Source organism: Dermacentor silvarum, chromosome 5, assembly GCF_013339745.2.
Source record: "Dermacentor silvarum isolate Dsil-2018 chromosome 5, BIME_Dsil_1.4, whole genome shotgun sequence".
NCBI lineage: Eukaryota > Metazoa > Arthropoda > Arachnida > Ixodida > Ixodidae > Dermacentor > Dermacentor silvarum.
Window position 1 is genome coordinate 110,311,819 of NC_051158.1, and position 20,935 is coordinate 110,332,753.

Genomic DNA, 20,935 nt, shown 5'->3' on the forward strand with positions numbered 1-20,935 from the left:
CCCCCCGGCACAGAAATTTTTTTTTTCAGAAACTTTTTGGCCACAATGCTCCATGTGGTACAACGAACAGCCACAAATTTTATCAGCTAATTCTGCGATGGTCAAGCGCCACGTCTCGCACACTTGCCATGGAATGACCCCAAAGCAATTAGTAACAAGTAGAAGCTAGGTTTTTTTGTAGTTATGCATTTGTGAACTTCGAGCATGTTTTTATGTTGCAGATTTTCAGAAACTTCTGCAAAAAAATTGACATAGGAATTCATTTTACTTTCAATATTTAGCAGAATTGATAATTTCTTTTTAAATGTAACAAATTTTAACGTTGATTACTGTAAGAGAAAACAAACGCCAAAATTTCTTTTCAATTTCACACCAAACATTGAACACATTAACCCCTGTATTCAGAAATGTACATTACCTCAAACTCCATGCTTGAATTGCTCAAAGTAACACCTAACATGAATAAGCCCAAGCAAAATAAGTATAAATAAGTTTGGGCCAGGTCACGGTAGACGCCGGGTATACGTCAAATTCATTTTTCAAGATTGACTTTTCCAGGTTTTCAATGACTTGTAAGAAAGGTTACGTAACTAAAAATTTCCGTAGAATCTTCTTGGGGAGTTATCCGAATGATGCATAAGCATAGATAGATAGATATCATCATCATCATCATCAGCCTATATTTATGTCCACTGCAGGACGAAGGCCTCTCCCTGCGATCTCCAATTACCCCTGTCTTGCGCTAGCGTATTCCAACTTGCGCCTGCGAATTTCCTAACCTCATCATCCCACCTGACTTTCTGCCGTCCTCGACTGCGCTTCCCTTCTCTTGGTATCCATTCTGTAACCCTAATGGTCCACCGGTTATCCATCCTACGCATTACATGGCCTGCCCAGCTCCATTTCTTCCGCTTAATGTCAACTAGAATATCGTCTACCCCCGTTTGTTCTCTGATCCACACCGCTCTCTTCCTGTCTCTTAACGTTACTCCTAAGATTTTTCGTTCCATTGCTCTTTGTGCGGTCCTTAACTTGTTCTCGAGCTTCTTTGTTAACCTCCAAGTTTCTGCCCCGTATGTTAGCACCGGTAGAATGCAATGATTGTACACTTTTCTTTTCAACGACAGTGGTAAGCTCCCAGTCAGGATTTGGCAATGCCTGCCGTATGCACTCCAACCTAATTTTATTCTTCTGTAAATTTCTTTCTCATGATCAGGGTCCCCTGTGAGTAATTGACCTAGATAAACATATTCCTTTACAGATTCTAGAGGCTGACTGGCGATCCTGAATTCTTGTTCCCTTGCCAGGCTATTGAACATTATCTTTGTCTTCTGCATATTCATCTTCAACCCAATTCTTGCACTTTCTCGATGAAGGTCCTCAATCATTTGTTGTAATTCCTCTCCATTGTTGCTCAATAGGACAATGTCATCTGCAAACCGAAGGTTGCTGAGATATTCGCCATCGATCCTCACTCCTAATCCTTCCCAGTCTAAGAGCTTGAATACTTCTTCTAAGCATGCAGTGAATAGCATTGGAGAGATTGTGTCTCCTTGCCTGACCCCTTTCTTGATAGGTATCTTTCTACTTTTCTTGTGGAGAACCAAGTAGCTGTGGAATCCTTATAGATATTTGCCAAGATATTCACGTATGCCTCCTCCACTCCTTGATTACGCAATGCCTCTATGACTGCTGATATCTCTACTGAATCGAATGCCTTTTCATAATCTATGAAAGCCATATAGAGAGGTTGATTGTACTCCGCAGATTTCTCGATTACCTGATTGATGGCATGGATATGGTCCATCGTAGAATATCCCTTCCTGAAGCCAGCCTGTTCTCTTGGTTGACTGAAGTCAAGTGTTGTCCTGATTCTATTGGAAATTATCTTGGTGAATATTTTATACAATACTGAAAGCAAGCTAATGGGTCTGTAATTCTTCAATTCTTTAACGTCTCCCTTCTTATGGATAAGTATAATGTTGGCGTTCTTCCAGCTCTCTGGTACACTTGAAGTTGTGAGGCATTGCGTATAAAGGGCCGCAAGCTTTTCAAGCATGATATCTCCTCCATCTTTGATTAAATCTACTGTTATTCCATCTTCTCCAGGCGCTTTTCCCCTGGTCATGTCTTTCAAGGCCCTTCTAACTTCATCGCTAGTTATAGAAGGAGCTTCTGTATCCGGTTCATCACTATTTCGAATGGAAGAAGCTTGGCTGTTTTGGCTACTGTACAGGTCAGTATAGAATTCTTCTGCTGCTTTTACAATGTCATCGAAATTGCTGATGATATTACCATGCTTATCTTTCAGTGCATACATCTTGCCTTGTCCTATGCCTAGTTTTCTTCTTACTGATTTCATGCTGCGTCCATATTTTACGGATTTCGAATATCCCTTACTTTCTTCTTGTTGATCAGTTTTGACAGTTCAGCGAATTCTATCTGATCTCTTGAGTTGGACACTTTCATGTTTTGTCGTTTCTTTATTAGGTCCTTTGTTTCTTGGGAGAGCTTCCCTACAGGTTGCTTTGGTGCCTTACCTCCCACTTCAATTGCTGCTTCTGAGATCAGCCTAGTTAAGGTTTCATTCATTAGCTCTATGTTATCTTCATCTTCCTGTTCTAAAGCTGCATATTTGTTTGCGAGCACCAGCCTGAATTGGTCTGCTTTTACCCTTACTGCCTCTAGGTTGGCCTGTTTCCTCTTGACTAATTTCACTCTCTCTTCAAATTGAGAGAAATCCTAGACCTCACTAACCTATGGTCACTACACTTAACCTTACCTAACACTTCTACATCCTGCACTATGCTTGGATCGGCAGAGAGTATGAAATCTATTTCATTCCTTGTTTCTCCATTAGGGCTTTTCCAGGTCCACTTCCTGTTGCTGCGCTTCCTGAAGAAGGTATTCATTATTCGGAGCCTATTCCTTTCCGCGAATTCTACTAACATCTCTCATCTTGCATTCCTAGAATCGATGCCGTAGTTGCCAATGGCTTGCTCACCAACCTGCTTTTTCCCCACTTTTGCATTGAAGTCGCCCATGACTAAAGTATACTGAGTTTGCACCTTTCTCATTGCTAGTTCAACATCTTCATAAAACTGTTCTATTTCTTCATCATCGTGACTAGAGGTTGGGGCATAGGCTTGTACTACCTTCATTTTGTACCTCCTATTCAGCTTTATTACGACGACTGCTATCCTTTCATTAATGCTGTAGAATTCATCAATAGATACATATATAAACTTTAATTCAAAGATAGTTTTGTCTTGCCCCAATGGGACATCGCTAATGGTCGGGGCCCCTAGTCCAGGGCTCCGCTGGCTCTTGCCATCTTCTCTGCTCTCTGGATCAGCTTGAGCTGGTCGTCGAGGGCCGAGCTGGACAGCACTGCCTCCCATTGCTCCCTCGTGGTGTTCGTGTCATGGTGTTCTATGTTGTGTAGCGTGCACTCCCACGTAATGTGGTACAGGGTTGGTGTGGCCCCACACCACGGGCATTCGTCCCTGTAGGCTGTGGGGTGCAGGCGATGTAATAAGTGTAGGTTCGTGTAAGTGCCTGTCTGGAGCCTAAGCCAGGCAGCGGCATCCTCCGTCTTTAGTATTCGATGTGGTGGGGGATATCGCAAGCGACTCCCTCTGTGGTAGTTCAGGATTGCTGAATACTCGGGGTCAACTGGGTCAGGGTCATCTGCAGTCGGCGTGATGAGTGCTCGGTTATATGCAAATTCTCGAGCTGCTCTGTCGGCATACAGATTACCCATGATGGCAGCGTGACCCGGTATCCAAATGATGGTTATGACGGTGTTGCCGTCAGTGTCCTCCTTGGGTATTTGGGCTAGGACTTGTGCCGCAGGTCTTGCGATTCTTCCCTGTAGGAAGTTGCGGCAGGCCTGCTGGGAGTCCGTGAGGATCGTCAGTGGTTTGCTTGCGTGTTGGCCTTCGCGGATGGCTAACGCGATGGCCAGCTCTTCCGCTTCCGTGATCGTGCAGGGGCGGGTCGATGCACTGGAGGTGACGTGGCCTCGGCGGTCGCAGACCACTGCCACTGCACCCTTTTTCTTCGTTCCGTACATAGCGGCGTCCATAAAACGGGCCGTGGTATCGAACCTGAATGTTTTCTCTATGTATTGGGCCCTCGCTTTCCTCCTTCCGGAGTGTAGGTTAGGGTCCATGTTGCGTGGTATTGGGGCAATGTGATACCTGTCCTGGATGTGACGAGGTATCGTGCAGGTTTCTTGGGTTCGTATTGTTGTGGCTTTGAAGCCCAAGGTTTGTAGGACCTGCCGGCCCGTGTGAGTCCGCGCAAGTCTCTGTTGTTGTGAGACGTGAAGGGCTTCTGTGAGTTCGCTGAGGGTGTTGTGTAACCCCAGCACCAATAATTTCTCAGTCGATGTACTCATCGGCAGGCGGAGAGCGGTCTTGAAAGCCATCCTCAAGAGCGTGTCGGCCTGTTTCGTCTCGGATTGTGCGAGATGGTAGTAGGGCAGGCTGCATGTGATTCTGCTTACCACCAGGCTTTTGACTAGTCAGAGTGTCTCCCCTTCCTTCATGCCTCTATTCTTCGATGTTACACGGGATATCATGCGTGATATCGCCTTGACACTGGTTTTGAGGAGCGTAAGGGTGTGTGTAGCACGCTGGTTAGACTGCAGCCACATGCCCAGCACCCTGAGCAATGACATTTCTGGTATGAGGCTCCCGTTGAGGTGTACCTCGATTTTTCGTGTTGGGTCTGTGGGGACTGTGTGGTTACCCCGGCCTCGCCAGACTCGTATGAGTTCAGATTTCTCGGGCGAGCATTGTAGTCCCCCGTTGGCTGACGCATTCTTGGATGAGGTCAGCTGCAGTTTGCAGCTGTTCTTCTTTTTCAATAAGGGACCCTGTTGTGGTCCAGTGTTATGTCGTCTGCGTAGAAGGCGTGGCGGAGGCCTTCTACGTCCTGCAGTTTTCTTGCGAGGCCGATCATGGCGACATTGAAGAGCGTGGGTGAGATGACTGCTCCTTGTGGTGTGCCCTTGTTGGGAGGGTGGTATACTGCAATCTGGATCTCCCCAATCTTCAGCTCTGCCGTGCGGTGGCTTAGGAAGTTCTGAACGTACTTGTACGTTCGCTCACCGCAGTTGGTGTTGGCGAGCCCTTCTAGGATTCCTTGGTGGCTGACGTTGTCGAAAGCTCCTTTGATGTCGATTGCTAGGAGGGCATGTTCGCCGCTGCGGGGAACGTTGCTGAGGACTTCTTCCTTGATTTGGAGTAAAACGTCTTGTGTGGACAAGCCTGCGCAGAAACCAAACATGGTGTCTGGCAGGTGCTTGTTGTCTTCTAAGTGTCCCTGTAGTCTCTTGTGTATGATTTTCTCGTACACCTTGCCGAGGCAGGATGTGAGCGAGATTGGTCTCAGATTTTCAATTGCCAATTTCTTCCCCGGTTTGGGGATCATGATTATGCGTGCGTGTTTCCACATCGCCGGCACTGTACCTTGTTCCCAGTGTTGGTTGATAAAGGCCGTGAGCGCGGAGATGGCCTTGTCGCTAAGGTTTCTGATCATGGCGTTCGTGATACGGTCCGTGCCCGCCGCTGTGTTACGGGTGGTGGCTGCGATGGCCGCTCTCACCTCGTTTTCTGTGATGGGTTCATCCAAAAGTGGGTTGGGTTGTCCCATGTATGGTGTTGTACATCATGGGTTCTCAAAGTGGGTTCTGCGGAACCCTGGGGTTCCGCAGGCCCCTGCTCGGGGTTCCGCGAGCCACTGACAAATTTTCCGTGGTCCCGCGCTAACCAAGTGGTTAAAACGGCGAAAATGAGGTGCGCTCGATCCACAGAACCTCCGTTACTCATGCCCGAGTGTCAAAAAGCACATCACACTGCGTAACGGCAACGCGCGAACTGCGCAATAAATTCACAAGCCGCTTGTAGCCACCCAACCTTTGAAAACGGGCATTACGCCTAAGCTTTCGAACTTAAATCTCGGAGGCCGTAATTTACCAACATGCGCATTTCTCCCGTTTGTAGATAGCGTAGGTGCCGATTGCGTGCGCACTGACGTATACGTTGGAGGAATTAAAAAAAGTGAAGAAAAAATATGCGCGAAGCATCGCAAATACGTGCCGCAGAAGAGCAAGCAACTGCGCTAGCGTCCAACCGAAACGAAGCGACGCAGTCCGCATCGCCATGGTCCTCAGTGGAAAGCGTGCGCGGCATGTGATTGACAGCAACACCGGAGCGCTTCGTGCCTAATCGCGCCCTTAAAACACTTTATTCTTGCTTTTATTGCCGCGCGTAACACCGCGTTGGCGGCATGCCGCGTGCCTTCATAAGTGCGTAGTTGCCATCCATGATCGCGTCGATAACCACCGCAGTTTCGTCCGCAGCGGTTCAGGCAAACAGTGGCTTCATTTTCACTCGGTGCGCGCGTCAGCTGCGTGCCTTCACAAATGCGTAGTCGCCAACCATGGTAGCGTCGATAGCGACCGCGGTTTCGTCCGCACTTCTTGCAGCGAACGGTAGTTTCGTTTTGACTTGGTGCGTGCGTCGGCCGCCTGCCTTCTGAACCGCAAGGTCGCCGTCCATGATCGCGTCGGTAGCGGCCGCGGTTTCGTCCGCAGCGGTTGCGGCAAACAGTAGTTTTGCTTTGACTCAGTGCAACGCTGTCGAAGATTAAGAGCACCGGCTACAACGCGATGGACGGACAATTTGTTGGCGAGCAGCTTACTGGCGAAAAAATAACCGGGATGTACGCACGCGAGGCCTTCGCTGCTGCTAGCGCTAATCAGTCATGAGATGACAAGAATTTCAGCTTCCGCACTGGTCTTGTGAGATATAAATATAACAGAATTTGCTGATTCATTGAGTAAATAAAAGCGTGTTGACGTAGTTAAGCATTTGGTTATTGTTTTCTTGATACCCTCGATAATTCAACATTTGGTAAATTAGGATATTTTAATTCGGTTAACTCGGGGGAGGGGGGGGGGTTCCTTGGCGCATCATGGAGCTTAGTAGGGTTCCCTGAAACGAACATGCTTGAGAACCCCTGTTGTACATGGTTGCGTGGGAGCTGGATCTCCATAGCACTTGTTCTTGATGGCGTCGATGAGGTCTTGTTGGCTGCCTGGGTAGGTGTGTAGTAGCCGCTCCAGGGCCTCGTGCCCCTCTTCTTTGGTTTTGCTGGGGTCCAGGATGGCTTTGAGCATGTGTATTGGCGGTACCCAGGGTGCCACCGAAGGAGTCGCAGAATCTATACCAGTTCGCCGAGGCGAGTTGCATAGCATATTCTTCTGCTTCCGCTGTTATTTGTGCTATGCGTGTCTTCAGTTTCCTGTTGTAATTCTGCGTTTTCCAACAGCAGGTGAGGCCTCGTTTGGCGTCCCACAGGTGTAGTAGGTGGGGATCCACTTCTGGGGTCTCTTCCGTTCTGGCAATTTCCTTTGTATGGTGTTGTTTCTGTCGACGGAGGTCGTCGCACCATTCTTCCAGGTTCGTGACTGTGTCTTGTTCTTCGGCTTCCCTGATTTTTCGCCAGTCAGTGATTTTGGCTGTGCCGATCTGCCTGCGTAGGCGTCCGGTTTGTAGCGTTATGTTCAGTATGTAGTGATCGCTGCCTAAGTTTTCGAGTGTGTTGAGCTGTTCGGCTCGCGTGGTTTGTGTGATGAAGGTGAGGTCGGGAGTGGCGTCGCGTGTTACACTGTTCCCTTCCCTCGTCGGATTGTTCGGGTCTGTGATCAGTGTGAGGTGACTCTGTTCCATTAGTGTTTCTAGCTGGAGACCCTTCCAGTCCTGCCTCTGATACCCCCATAGCGTGTTCCGAGCGTTGAAATCGCCCATGATTACCAGAGCATTTCGTAGTAACGATGTGGTGATGAGTGGTCGGCGCTGGTGTGTTCGGTATAACTGCGAGAATGACCAAAAAACGGAGAAATGCCGTTGCAACACAAAACTGTGAAGTTGAGCTGATCATGTTCTGATCCGAAGCCACGGCTGCTCCACAGTTCTGGCTTACTAAAGATGTGCCTAGTGTGTGCCTGATTGCTGCCTGATTACACCAGTCATGTGGTCGCAGAGACGTGCTTGTGCCACTGCTCGCACGTTCATCGTCGTAGTCTTCCACAGCTGCCTCTGATGCCGCTTATCATAAGAGCGTTCCCATACTGCCCCTCGCGCTCGTGTCACTGCTCGCCCTGTGTAAATGTGCCAGCCACCAAGACCAGTTTTCTGTTTCAAATTGTGAAACTTTTCCAGGCAAATGCGCTTAAGATTACGTGGCAAATTATCACTTGCAACGCCACATGAGCAGATGGTGTCTAATGAGATTCAGTGAAACCTTGCAGGACATCCAAAATTTCTAATAGTGTTACGGTCAGGCTCTATGGTGCACGTAATTGTCATAAAATTCGAATAGTACGACAGTAAACAAAGACCCCTCATTACGGGAAAATTTTAACTGAAAGAGCCCAAAATTGCTTCTTCGAAAAAGTCGAGAGATAAGTGACCATATTTCTACGTGTTGGAAACCCGCTTGTCAATCACGGATGGAATATTTTCTGATATTTTTGAATATCAGTCAAAAGGTTTATTTCAAGCCAAATCCAAAAGCCATGAAGTCAACCGCCTCCAATTTGTTTTGTGGCCAACTAGCACTTAGTGCCTTCCCAAAAATTTCTGGCAAGAAAAAATGTTTGTCTACCTGAGCCCCATCAAAATTTCACATGCAAGGCAGCACATGGTGTACGATTTTTCTTAAAGGAGTACTGACACAAAAATTTGAAGTCGAGATAACTCAGTGAGATCGATTTAGGTGGACACACACACATCGTCTACAAAATATCAGCGGCGAATATAGCTTAGAACATATTTAAAATCAATTTTAAAAGTACGTGCGCGCAACCACCCGCAAAGCGCAGCACCTCGCGATATTGACATCAAGGAAGGATTGTAAATAACCAAGAAAACACTACGTCATGAGTTTGCGCTGCCGTCGGGGTGGGGCCGGCGAGCAAGTTTCTCGCTGCTCCGATTGTCCCGGTGCTTTTTTTTTTTTCTCTGGTCGAGACGCTGGCCTAGGTCGCCGCTGATGGCGGTAAAAAAGTTGGCTCAATTGTTGCTGACACTAGATAACTCTTAGAGTAAAGTGACCTCGAAAGTGTGCATGTTATAAAACGTTGTGCGATATGGTTAATCGTTGGCGTGATTTTGGCTCGCAAGCGGTTAGCAAAGCCACCGCAGCAATCGTCTCTACGACGCGGCTCGCCTTACTAACGTGTTTTCTCATCGCTACCAATGCCATCGGCAAAACGAATTGTACTGTCAGTTATGAGCGTCATAAACGTGCAGACGTTGATTGTGTTGACGAATATAGGTGCTTTGTTACGAGCTGTGGACGGATCACAAGGGCCATCGGCCCCGGATCAGACGGCCAGAGAGCTAGGCCTATACGGTTTCCCAGCGATCGCCAGCTCGCCCGAGGTGGATCGAATCAAAAGTGGTTGGCCACGTCTAATACGGTGGCGACTCCCGCCTGGAGGAAAGAGTCGCCGCTGGATTACGAAAACGAGGACGGCGACGACATCGCAAAGGTCGTGCAGGCGTAGCAGACGAACTAGCAACACGAAGCTCGCTCGCCTACGAGCGCGCTGGCTTGAACACATCAGAGTTTTGTGCAATCACGTGCTCACTGTGTTTACAATCCCTCTTCTCCCATCTCGTTGCTCTCTGAAACCAAAACTTGGACTGGTCGACGCAAAGAAGACTCCAAATAATTACCTGTCGCACTCTGAAGCAAATGAGGTTTCGCGCCGCGATTACTGGGTCATTAGCTACTTATTACAGCAGAAAAAAACAAGATCAAAAATTTTTGTGTCAGTACTCCTTTAAGAGGAAGCTTTAGCTCTGGCCCAACTCCGATGCCGCCTATTCAAATACATGTAAAATGCAGAAACACTTTTCTGAGATAGCCACTGGACTGATCTTAATTATATTTGTTGCACCTGAGAGGAAAAAGCAAATTCTAGTGACTCTTGTAAGCAGAATTTTGACTTAGTGCTTGAATTTTTAAAAAATTGAAAAATTGGTAAGCTTGAAAAAAAGAAATAGAAGCATGAAGTTTCCAAACATGTAGCTCTGCACCAAGAAGATATAGTAGTTCTGGAAACTGCATCCATTAGATCATGCAAAGGAGACAAATTTGATATGTTAATTTATATCTTACATGAATTTGTTACATAGTTTACAAAGCTTTTGCAAAAGTTATACTCACACATTACTGGCTTTTTTTTTATTGCGATAGCAATTATATGGACACTCCAAAGCAGATTTCTGCCGTCGGCGTCGCCGTGAGGTTCCGTATGACGTCAGTGGAGATGAAATCGTCGCCGCGCGCCGAACGCTCTATGTGCAAGTGAAAGGGCGCAAGGGACGCGCGCTTTCACGGGGAGTGAACGCACCGCGAAGAAATAACGCGTGTTCTGTGCCGTGCTCCCTTAAGGGCTGCAGAAGTAGGCGTCTCTTTCCTCCTTTACAATCACCATATATGTAGAACAAACGCGCCTTCTTCCGACGCGCGAAAGGCCGTGGCGGGGAGGGGAGGGAAGGGAGGCGACGTTTAGCTGCGGCATCAAGTGCCTATTTATATCAGAGGCTCCGGCAACAGTCACCAATGCCGTACGCATTTTGTGCGAACGCGGGCAAAACGCCGACGGCGTCGACAACAGTTCTGCGTGTTGCCGGTGCTGCTGCATGTCCAAGGTTATACACCTGATAAAGCTACTCTCATTACTCCGTATAGCTCTCTACAAATTTGCTATCGCAATTGATGCTTCGCCTTTCAGGTGAAACATGCGACGTTTTTAGAGCCATGTTTAATACATCAATTTTGTATGCTTTAGATGTACTATTAGGTGCAATTTACAGAATTGCGATATTGTTTTTCATTGCATAGTGAGAGTTGTAAACTTGATATTTTCGTTTTCTGAAGTTTCGATTTTTGACAAGATTTATAAAAAAAACTGACGACCTCAATCGAAAATGCGCCACCTACAGCCACTCGCAAGACAGCAGCAGTACCCAGTCCGGAAAGTTCAGGAGGGTTTGCAAGAAGGCTCAGCTTTAAAAGTGCTTTTTCATGCAACAAGCACAATAAGGAGAGAAAAATGGCCCCGAATTTAGAAAAAATGGCACATTGTTGTGGGTCACAAAAATATAAGCGATAGTTCATTAGACAGTAGGACCCATAATAAATTGGAAAAAATTGAGTTTGTTTTAACGTTATAAAAGAAAGTTGGGTCACAGTTTCAGCCACTAATCATCAACCTGCAGTACATGTTCATTGCAATGCACATCTTAGTGTGGAAAGCAATTAATGTGCTGAATTCCCCCCCCCCCCCCCCAATATGAAAACTGCTTAAGTGCTGGACAGGTGGCTTTCCCCCCACAGCAAAAGTTCACCCTATTGCCTATTCAAAGCTTGGCTCACTTGAACAAATTTCTGCCGTGTACAGGCTTTTCATCGAAGAGAATTTTTTAACAGTGCGGCACAAGCTTACTTCATCGCAGCAGATTTGGTTTATGCCACATAGCTGCCCTATGGTAGCCAATACGTTATTACAACCAGGTTTTAATTGTACAACAAAGTGCACTAGCACAGCATTCATGGCAGCACCAACCTTCAATTCCATGCTATGTCCAGCCCCTTAACCTAGTCTTTGCATGTTACTGCTCCATGTGACAGTGCAACCCACTGAATTTGTTGCATTTTAACTAACTTTCTGCAGGGTAGCGCATCGAGAACACATCCAGAAAAAAAAAAATCACTGTGGATTGAAGCCTTTGGCTCATCATTGGCATTTGCCTTAGGTGGCAGGTTCACTCTTGCCATTATCTATATCCTTCACTGCAACATACAACTTGCTTCACGAATGACAAGCCCTCCGTACAAGCTCTACGGCAGTAACCTCCGTATTCAGAAATGCGCCTTGACTCGAGGCTGTCCCAAGTCCATGCCAACACGCATCATGAAGTCGCACCTTCTTGCAAGTGCCTGGTGTGGCTAATCCAATGTTCGCATTAAGCCAGTGATAGGTGTTATTACAAATCAATTCTTTTACAATGACTGAAAACAATTACTGGCCAGGAAAGCCAACTTGCAGGGCTGCAAAGAGCCCACTAATGTTGAGGAGAACCAACCTGAAGAAAATTTGCAACTTCAGCAGTTTATAACCAGCCATTTTCCACTACTTTACTCACTAAAATGAAAAATTCCTTCATTCCACCGACTTTTCCCGGTTTCTAGACACTTTGTAGACTTCTTGACAAAAACAAGCATGGGCTTCAAGTTAAGGCACATTCCTGAATACGGGGGTAAATGCATATAACTTGTTCAGACAGCAATCCACTTAAACTAGGCTGTTACAACTTCTAATGCGCCTTTCACTTTATGTCAAACAAAAAAAGAAAATTGCATAGCCATGCTTGTTTTTCATCACAGAATTCCATATTAAATGTAGGTAAATATCAACACTTGAGTGAATACTGAGGGATTGAATACTGCCGAGTAGCAAGCACATGGGAACAAAGAAAACGAGCAAGAACTGTTTCCGAGATGAGGTTTTAATGGACGCACAGTTGATGATCCAATGTCCGGAGGCGTGCCTTGCTCAGATCGAGAGCTTGGGTCCGTCATGTAAGAGCAAGGGCGCCATCCGATGCAGCAGCCAGGCGGTGGTGGTGGCACAGTCCAGGCAGGAAGTCAAAAGGTGCCGTCTTGGGACACACTCCCTCTGCCAGCAGCTGGGTGTGTCTTCCACCACTCGTGGGTCCGGCCTACTTGGACCTCTCACGCATCTTCCTGCGTTTGCGCTTCAACCTTCGCATCCGCTTCTTACGCCACTTGGCCCTCATGCTGGCACGTACCTGTTTCAAACAAAGCACGGCATGGGTTCAGTACAATGCACACCACAACCATAGAATAAATTGTCTCAAATGATAATACTCCCAGCACTTGTTCAGAGACAGTACACACTATTCAGAAAATAAGGCTGCAGCATACATGCTCACTATGTAACATGGACGATTGTGCAGCACTGTACGCTGACTGCTTAAGGCAGGTGCGCTTGCTTAGATATGAAACAATTTTAAAGGAGTACAGAGATTTTCATAGTCGTAAAGCTATACCACACACCTCTCACACGTAGAACTATGACAGTTTGCAAGTGTGAAGGTTGGAAAGCATAGGTCAATTGAAAATTTTTTAAAGAATTATGGGGTTTTACGTGCCAAAACCACGATCCAATTATGAAGCACGCCGTAGTGGGGGACTCCGGAATAATTTGGACCACCTGGGGTTCTTTAACGTGCACCTAAATCTAAGTACACGGGTATTTCACATGAAAAAAAAATTAAAGATGCTGAGCAAGTTTCTGGCAGTGCTTGACTGCCGCTGTCGCAGCGATCGTAGAAATGGAGTAGGCCAATGTATTACAATGCAGCCAGCTCTAGGCACCATAAGCAAAATTGGTTCATATAAACGAGCATTAGTAAATTTGAAGCTTTATTACACGACAACATTCATTTCATACAAGCGCAGCTGTACTGCTCGAACTTCTCGGCCCAATTCAGTGAGAGCGTTCACACAAAATGCTGCAGACAAACTGGCCATTCAGTTGTAGCCTCATAAGCACCACTGATGATCAAGAGGCAGGCAGGGCATGGCATGTGCGTGCACAATACTTGCTCTCACGCAACCACAGTCATTACAGTTAACACGCATAACTCCCGTTTTAAATTGCCCCACATTCACATGGCACGAGTTTACTAGTTTATCCTGAAAGAAATACATGCATTAAAGGCCACGAACAATGCAATACAGCTAAGGGCAACGGGGATGTCGCAGGACACCTAACTTGTACCCGGCGAGGAAACATTTTCCAGCGGTATTAAAGAATAAATAGTAAAGGCGCATGGTTACCTCAGAAACCCACACTTGACACACTACAAAGCAATGAACGACCCATAAACCTCCGAGAAAAACAAATTTAATGATACTGTGCCAGGTAACTTGGGCTGAAACTGGGAGGCTAACGAAGAAACATGAAAGCTAAGTGCCATACAATTAGCACCAGGAAGGAAAGTTATAGGCGAAATCAAAGCAAAAAGAAAGTATGGTTTGATTCGAAAAAAGTAAAAGCGACGGTGATGGATTAATTAGGAAACCCGCAAGCATGAAGCAAGTTCAGTTGGTGCCCGACATAGCCTAATTTTCCAACTCTGGGCGAGGATTATGCCAGCAGATTACTTGTAATAGGCTGAACATGGTGAGAGTGGACGACTGATTAACATCTAATGGGCAACCTCTGATGGCATTAACCAGCTACAGCGTGTGAAACGAAAATTCACTGACGTGTCTTTAACCAAATGCACTCCCCACAAGTTGAAAGACGGATTACAACTATCTTAACACGGTGGGGGAGAGTTACTACATATCCATACATCTGATGTGCGCAACATTTCTGCCAGTATGTTTTATCCATTCGAAGTGTATACCTACTCGTAATGCCCGCCTAACAGCACGTGTCAAGTTTTTTGCCGAATCGTAGCACTCGCTTTCTAATGTTCCCGCAAGCAACTCGCGTTGAAAACACGAAAAACCAAGGAGGCGCAGCCAATCAAGTAAACTGCGTGGATTCGTGATTACGCAGAATTATAAACAGTGCTCCCCCAGATATCTCTGCGCGGAGTCGCTTCCTTTGTACACGACGCGAGAACGTGAGAGAAACTATACAGTCAAGCACCAAAATCAGGTGTTTACCAAAATTAATAGATTGTTAGCGATAAACTAACGCGGTAATGCAACAGACTAGGGGAGAAATAAACTCAGCAATGCGTACAGCATCACTTTCACCCAGACATCGAAGCCGGCAAAACAATATAAATTTGTTTGTATGGCATAAATGTAGCTCGCTTGTGTCCTATGATATCTACACAAACTTTACGAACTAGATATTGATTATTAGCACAAAGAAAATAGGCTGATTAATCCGGATTTACTTACCGCACGGAACGATGCTAGCACGCACGACGAAGAGGGCACAAAAAGAGGCTGGGAGAAATACGAAACGTGACGTCGTTCAAAAAGATCACGTGACCTACTCGACGAGACTTGTCTGGGCCAAAATTGGTTTCGGTTTCGGAACAGCCAAATTGCGATAAATGAACAGTGCTTTTATTCCAGTACACCATAGCGCTTTTGTTCATAGAGTTTATAACCACTTCTATTGATTGAGCCGCCGCAGAGAGTCATTGCTAAAAAGTTCGCGGGCTAGCGAACAGTACCTCAGGCTCCCTCAGGCTCAAGCACTTGCGTGCCTTCAACGAGGATGTGGAGCTCTTACCTTCACGAGACACTACTTCACGAGACACTACTTCACGAGACACTACTAAGCGTGGAGAAGATGTGTGCGCTACTGGTACATCTGAAAAGCGTACCTGTAAACATGAGCCCACAGGCTCGCCATGCTATCGAATGGGATTTTTCTTTACCGTTTGGTGCATGTGGATTTTCTTTACCGGTGAAGCAGAGACAAAATCATGAGGTGTAAATGTAGTAGTATACGCAACAGTACCGCATTAAGAATGGCACGTACGTGAAACGTTGCCGGTATATGGGCGCCCCAAACTGCCCCAGACCAACACTTTGGGCTGGTTGCTGAAACATTCTCTCGTCGAGGAAAAACCTCACTTAGCGTACAGTTGATACTGGAGTCGGCTTCTTTCCTTCCGTATGAATTGTGCGCTAAGTATAAGACTTTTTTCTCGATTAAATAACTGTAAATTAAACGTTGGCCCTGGCATATGTTCGTAAATGTTTGCAGCATATCCAGGCCTTGATGTCCCTCGGCGATATGCACGGAATGTGCAGAGGGCACGGAAAATGCGGCCAGACGGTCATGTGAGGAACGTCCGCAGGACATATTCGACACATCCCTAGGATATCCCTGTCCTGTCAATGGATGCCCATAGGATATTCATAAGACATCATTGTTGTTACTGGACCCATACCACTACAAATGATGCTCTCTAGTTAAAGCGTGTCCTTTATGGCTCAGTGTGCAACTCTGGGACGTAGAGGCACAGAGGTTCCACTGATAATCCTACGGATAATGGAGGAAGGTTTCCTTCCTCCATGGGATTATCAGTGGAACCTCTGCGCCTCCTCAACATCTCATTCACGGCTCCTGTGATAGAGCCACCCATGGAGACTCCGACAGAGCCACCTTTCATCCATGGAGCCGTCCTATCCCCACTCCACGCAAGGGGCTTTCCGAAATAGAAACCGCTAAAATGCAAGCATCCAGGACGTCCAGCCAGAAGTAGCCAGTACAAGCCTAGCTACGAGGCTTCGGGCTGTTCACGTGACTTCACCCCACTTGTCAACTCTCATTGCCGAGCGTGGTCGCATCGTTTTGTGCGGTAAGTAAATCGTGAATAATCTGCTCGTTTTATTGATGCTCATAGCTATGAACTAGTTAATACAAACATAAGTAACGATGGTAAGACATTAATATAGTTATTCATGCGAAATATACATTGTATTAGGCATTTTAAAGCGAGTTCGATATCTGCGAAAAGTGATGCAGTGACGCGCTGTTTTTTCTACTCATTTCCTCTTGTTATGACTTAATAGCGTTAGGTAATATTTATTCTTTTATTTTATGCAGTGGTCTTAAATGTGTCTAAATAAAATTCGATTGTGCGCTTACAAATCGTGCCGTCACGCGTTGACGCTCGGTACCATGCCGTGAGCACGACTCGGAACGCTTCGTTCGATCATGCGTACGTGGGATGTTTTTGATGGCGCGGTACGTGCAGGACAGTGAAGAACCGCACGCCACTATCTCTTAAACAAAATACTCCGCCTGCGACACGTGTTGTCATCTAGGCATGGGCGTTGCGCGTGCTGTAATGGATATGCGACATTGGGCAATTATGCAGGAAGTACACGATTAAAAATAAGACTGTTTCACGGCAGTACATGTAATTGTTATAAAGAACTGCACTTGGATGGGTATTTTATGCGCCACCGACACCGAGAGCCCCGTTTGTCAGGAAATAAGCTACTGATAAAATACGAACTGCAAGCTATTGACATTTAGGTAGCGATTATCTTTGGCAACATTTTTTCTGTGGTATTCGGCAGCAGAGTTTAAATTTCGTTCAGAATCCGTTACGACCTTCGCGAACTCTCCAAATATTAATGCAACTTTTGTCTAACGACATATCGCACAGCAGCAGCTGTAAATCTTGGATGGATGGATGGATGGATGAGGCTGAACCCTTTAAATCGGGCGGTGGCATACGCCACCTAGATAGTGGCGCTAATGACACCTAGTAGCGAAATATTTTAGCACTTCATTGTATTTCATGCATCGTGACTTTTGACACAGTTTCTTCGTGTACAAGTATGTCTTGTGCACATGGCTCCTGAAATCGCAGAATTAGTCATGCTAACCTGCATAGTAGTGATAAAAATGGAGGCGTTCAGTGTGTCGCACTAGGCTTGCCTTTAGTGGTGGTTCTTGTGGGAGTATGAGCGAGGCTGGCAAGAGGTGGTGTAAACCCCTCTGGTGAACAGGATGAGAAAAGTTTGAACAGTATGTGGCGTTGTGCATTATGTAAGGTGTGAAAGTTGCCTAAGCAAATAAACCTGATCTGCTTGGCTGTCAAAAGACCTAGTGCTGGACAATCTTGGATGCTATGCTGCAAGGACATCCGTTCCGATTTCCATTCCCTTAATAGCGCATTTGATGAAAGTGTTCCGAACGAGTACTACATTTCATGTTGGCTAATCGGTAACGAGAACTTGTTGCACATTCTCATTGGCTTACACGAGTCCCAACTTTTGCACCTTCTGGGAGTCGAGGCTGTGCATCGTACTGAATTCGACCCATGTTTTGTTTCTGACAGGTACGCGCCAACAATGAGGGCCAAGTGGCGTAAGAAACGGATGCGAAGGTTGAAGCGCAAACGCAGGAAGATGCGTGAGAGGTCCAAGTAGGCCGGACCCACGAGTGGTGGAAGACAAATCCAGCTGCTGGCAGAGGGAGTGTGTCCTACGACGACGCCTTCGACTTCCTGCCTGGACTGTGCCACCACCGCCTGGCTGCTGCATCGGATGGTGCCCTTGCTCTTACATGACGGACCCAAGTTCTCGAAGTGCGCAAGGCACACCTCTGGACATTGGATCATCACTTTCGCCTCCATTAAACGCTCATCCCACAATGATCTTGTGCATCTCCTTTAGGCTTCGGTGTGCTTGACCGTAAAGGTGTCGCCAAAAGCCAAGTGCATGCTGCAACAAGCCTTCACTCTGCGCTTTGTCACATTTGACATTACTTCATTAATGAGTGTTGCCTACAAGCAGTGTACGAGGAAAAAATTTTCTTGCAGAGTTTTGGCTTCGAGTACAAAGTTTGTGGCTAATAGTCTTCGGTCAACACTGAACAGGCAGTAAACGTCATTTGTTGGTTTAGAGCAGGCACACGCTACAAGGAAGTAGTTTGGCACGCAACTCGCATTCTTGAAAGCGCGGGAGACAGACCGTTGGGAAATGGCGGCTGCAGTGGCGTCACATGTAATTTAAATGAAATGTACACCTATGGTTCACTTATGACGAAAGCTGCCTGCAAACTTCAGAGCCATGGACCAAAATAAAGTTTTTCCATCCATCGGTGACTTGGGTTGAAGCCCGCTTTTTGCCTGGTGAAACCCCGTGTTGCTGGAAGTTTCCGTAAGATATTTTCGTTGATTATGCTTATGTGTTCTGCACGTATCAAGTTTTTTGGGTAATTATATGTGCCATCGTTGAAGGGACACTAAAGCGAAAAATAACTTGAGCTGTATTAGCGAATTACCCTCTACAATACCAAGAAAAAAAACTTTTGGCATTCCCTGCACCAGCTGGCCGCTATGTCAGATTTTGATGTGTTTTACTGGAGTCTAGTGCTTTTTATCTGTTAAGATTGGCTACATTGCGTTCTAAATGAGTCTACCTTGCCTGCAACCCAGACACAAAAAAAATACATCTAAGTCCATTGCTTCACATTGACGTATTGGAGTAAAAAAAGACGTTACCTTTGCTTTCTAATAACCTGTTACTGCAAGTTAATGAAAGTTGAGATGTGAAAGAATAAGTCCTGGGCATGTTTCTCTTCAGTGGCCTTTTAATTATCTGCTGCTACTTCATTTAAAATTCAAAGTGCCCTCTTTCGCTTACTTATTCGATTGGGTGCCTAAATTTTTGGAAGCAATTCAGTGGTAAATGCGTTGGGCCATTATGTTGCACCACTTCAGCTTCACAGATCATTTTAGCTTGCTCAACATGCATCCGCCAGTGCAACTGCCGGTGGTTCAGAGCAGACTGGCGACAATTCGGCGCTGCTGCCCTTTCTTCTTGTCGAGCGACCATTTGCAGCTGCGCTGCTTTCTCCCTCCTTCCCAGTTTCAACTGGCACCTACACCGCGCAAGATCTTGTAAGCCTTCCCATCCCCTCCCTACCACCTGACTGGCTTCATGCGAAATTTTTTCCACTGTTATACTACTAATGCTGACATGTTACAAATATGTTTTCGACCAGACTGGTTGTGGCCTAATACCACCTGGCAACCTCTGAATCAGTGGCTTGCAGTAAGGTATAACCACCACCTTGGATATTCAAGATGCAATGAGTTAAACAGTATTAACGGATTACACTAGTGCATTGGCAAGGTGGTCACCGTAGGTACTCTCAATGCGAGAAGTAACTTGGTAAGCTAAAAATGATCCAAGGATGAAAGACTGGTGGTGATGATGCCCTGAAGTGCCCACGGTAACTTGCCGTGGCACTATGGAGATTTGACTATTTACTCGGTTCAAATTTTTTCACTGCCAAAGAAGGAGTGCGTTGCATTTCCAAGAGAGCTCAAGGTTGGCCAAAGTATGGCCTCAAATTCTGCTAATGACCATTTGCGTGACAAAAGTACTCCGTTCCTGCAAGAGCTCCACACCATGAAGCTGCATTCCACTTGGTGTGCATTTTGTAATGGTTGCATTGAAAGATGGTGTATTGTTTTGTAGTGTGGTGTTGGCTTCTAATCAAGTGCAAAAAAAGCTGGACCAGAATTTTGTGTCTGGGCTCCTTGAAGCTGGAATTGTAAGCGAGTGTGACTGCATTTGCTTGCAAGCATAAGAGGAGCCATAAATGGGTGTCTCCCCAATTAATAGAGTGCTCGTCCTGTGGCTTATACATACAGACCTCTTGCATTTGTACAGTAATAGTACGTGCCCACTTTTACATCCCGTCGAGCCGTCTTGTAGGGTCTGGCCCTCTTACTATTCAAGTGTGTGCAATGGCACATTTAGACATGGCTTCACGGTTCCTCTTGGGTAACATTTCACAGCACGAGTTTACAGAATTATGGTAGCTCACTGAGGGACAAGCATGTGTACAGACGCTCCTTATGAGTGACACCACGCAAAGACAACCTCTTCTTTTCCGTAGCTTAGCTCATTAACATGATGGCAGCCCTTCTTCGACATGAGCTTTCCTTACAGTGAGCTCCCTATGAGTGACGCCACGCAATGACAACCTCTCCTGTTCCGTAGCTTCATTCACGTAACGGCAGCCCCTCTTCAACATGAGCTTTCTTTACCTTGCAAAGAATGCAAATTTGAATGGAATTACGTACCTCTTTTCCAGTAATGATGCGCTCAATAAAGTCATGTACTGCAACCAGGGGTGCTTCACCCTGTAGGCTAAACGGGCGGCCACAAAAGGTGGCAATTTGGGAAAAGCGTAGCGCATGTCAACTGACCTCAGTTTCCCAGCATGTTTCACCAATTGGACTGGACAATGTTAGGGTCCGTTGGATGCAAATTGGATTCCATTTTGTATTATTGTTAACTGCCTTTTAAC

At 46.2% G+C, this 20,935-nt stretch overlaps 1 protein-coding gene and 1 long non-coding RNA gene across 2 annotated transcripts; one reads left to right on the forward strand and one right to left on the reverse strand.

The window, feature by feature from the left end:
• Positions 1 to 3,236: 3,236 nt before the first annotated feature.
• Positions 3,237 to 15,149, reverse strand: LOC119453712 (uncharacterized). Its single transcript, XM_049668343.1, has 2 exons — positions 15,037 to 15,149; positions 3,237 to 12,899 (listed from the first exon to the last, which is right to left on the reverse strand). Exon 2 carries the CDS (start codon positions 4,430 to 4,432, stop codon positions 3,305 to 3,307), a length of 1,128 nt encoding a protein of 375 aa, XP_049524300.1. The 5' UTR covers positions 4,433 to 12,899; positions 15,037 to 15,149; the 3' UTR covers positions 3,237 to 3,304.
• A 1,140-nt stretch (positions 15,150 to 16,289) lies between these two features.
• LOC119453713 (uncharacterized) lies at positions 16,290 to 18,266 on the forward strand. Its single transcript, XR_005192400.2, has 2 exons — positions 16,290 to 16,454; positions 17,949 to 18,266. It is a non-coding gene; the product is annotated as an uncharacterized LOC119453713 (long non-coding RNA).
• Positions 18,267 to 20,935: the final 2,669 nt, after the last annotated feature.

Coding starts and splice junctions, on each gene's coding strand:
- LOC119453712 (XM_049668343.1), bottom strand. CDS start 4,432: ATGGCTTTCAAGACCGCTCTCCGCCTGCCGATGAGTACATCGACTGAG.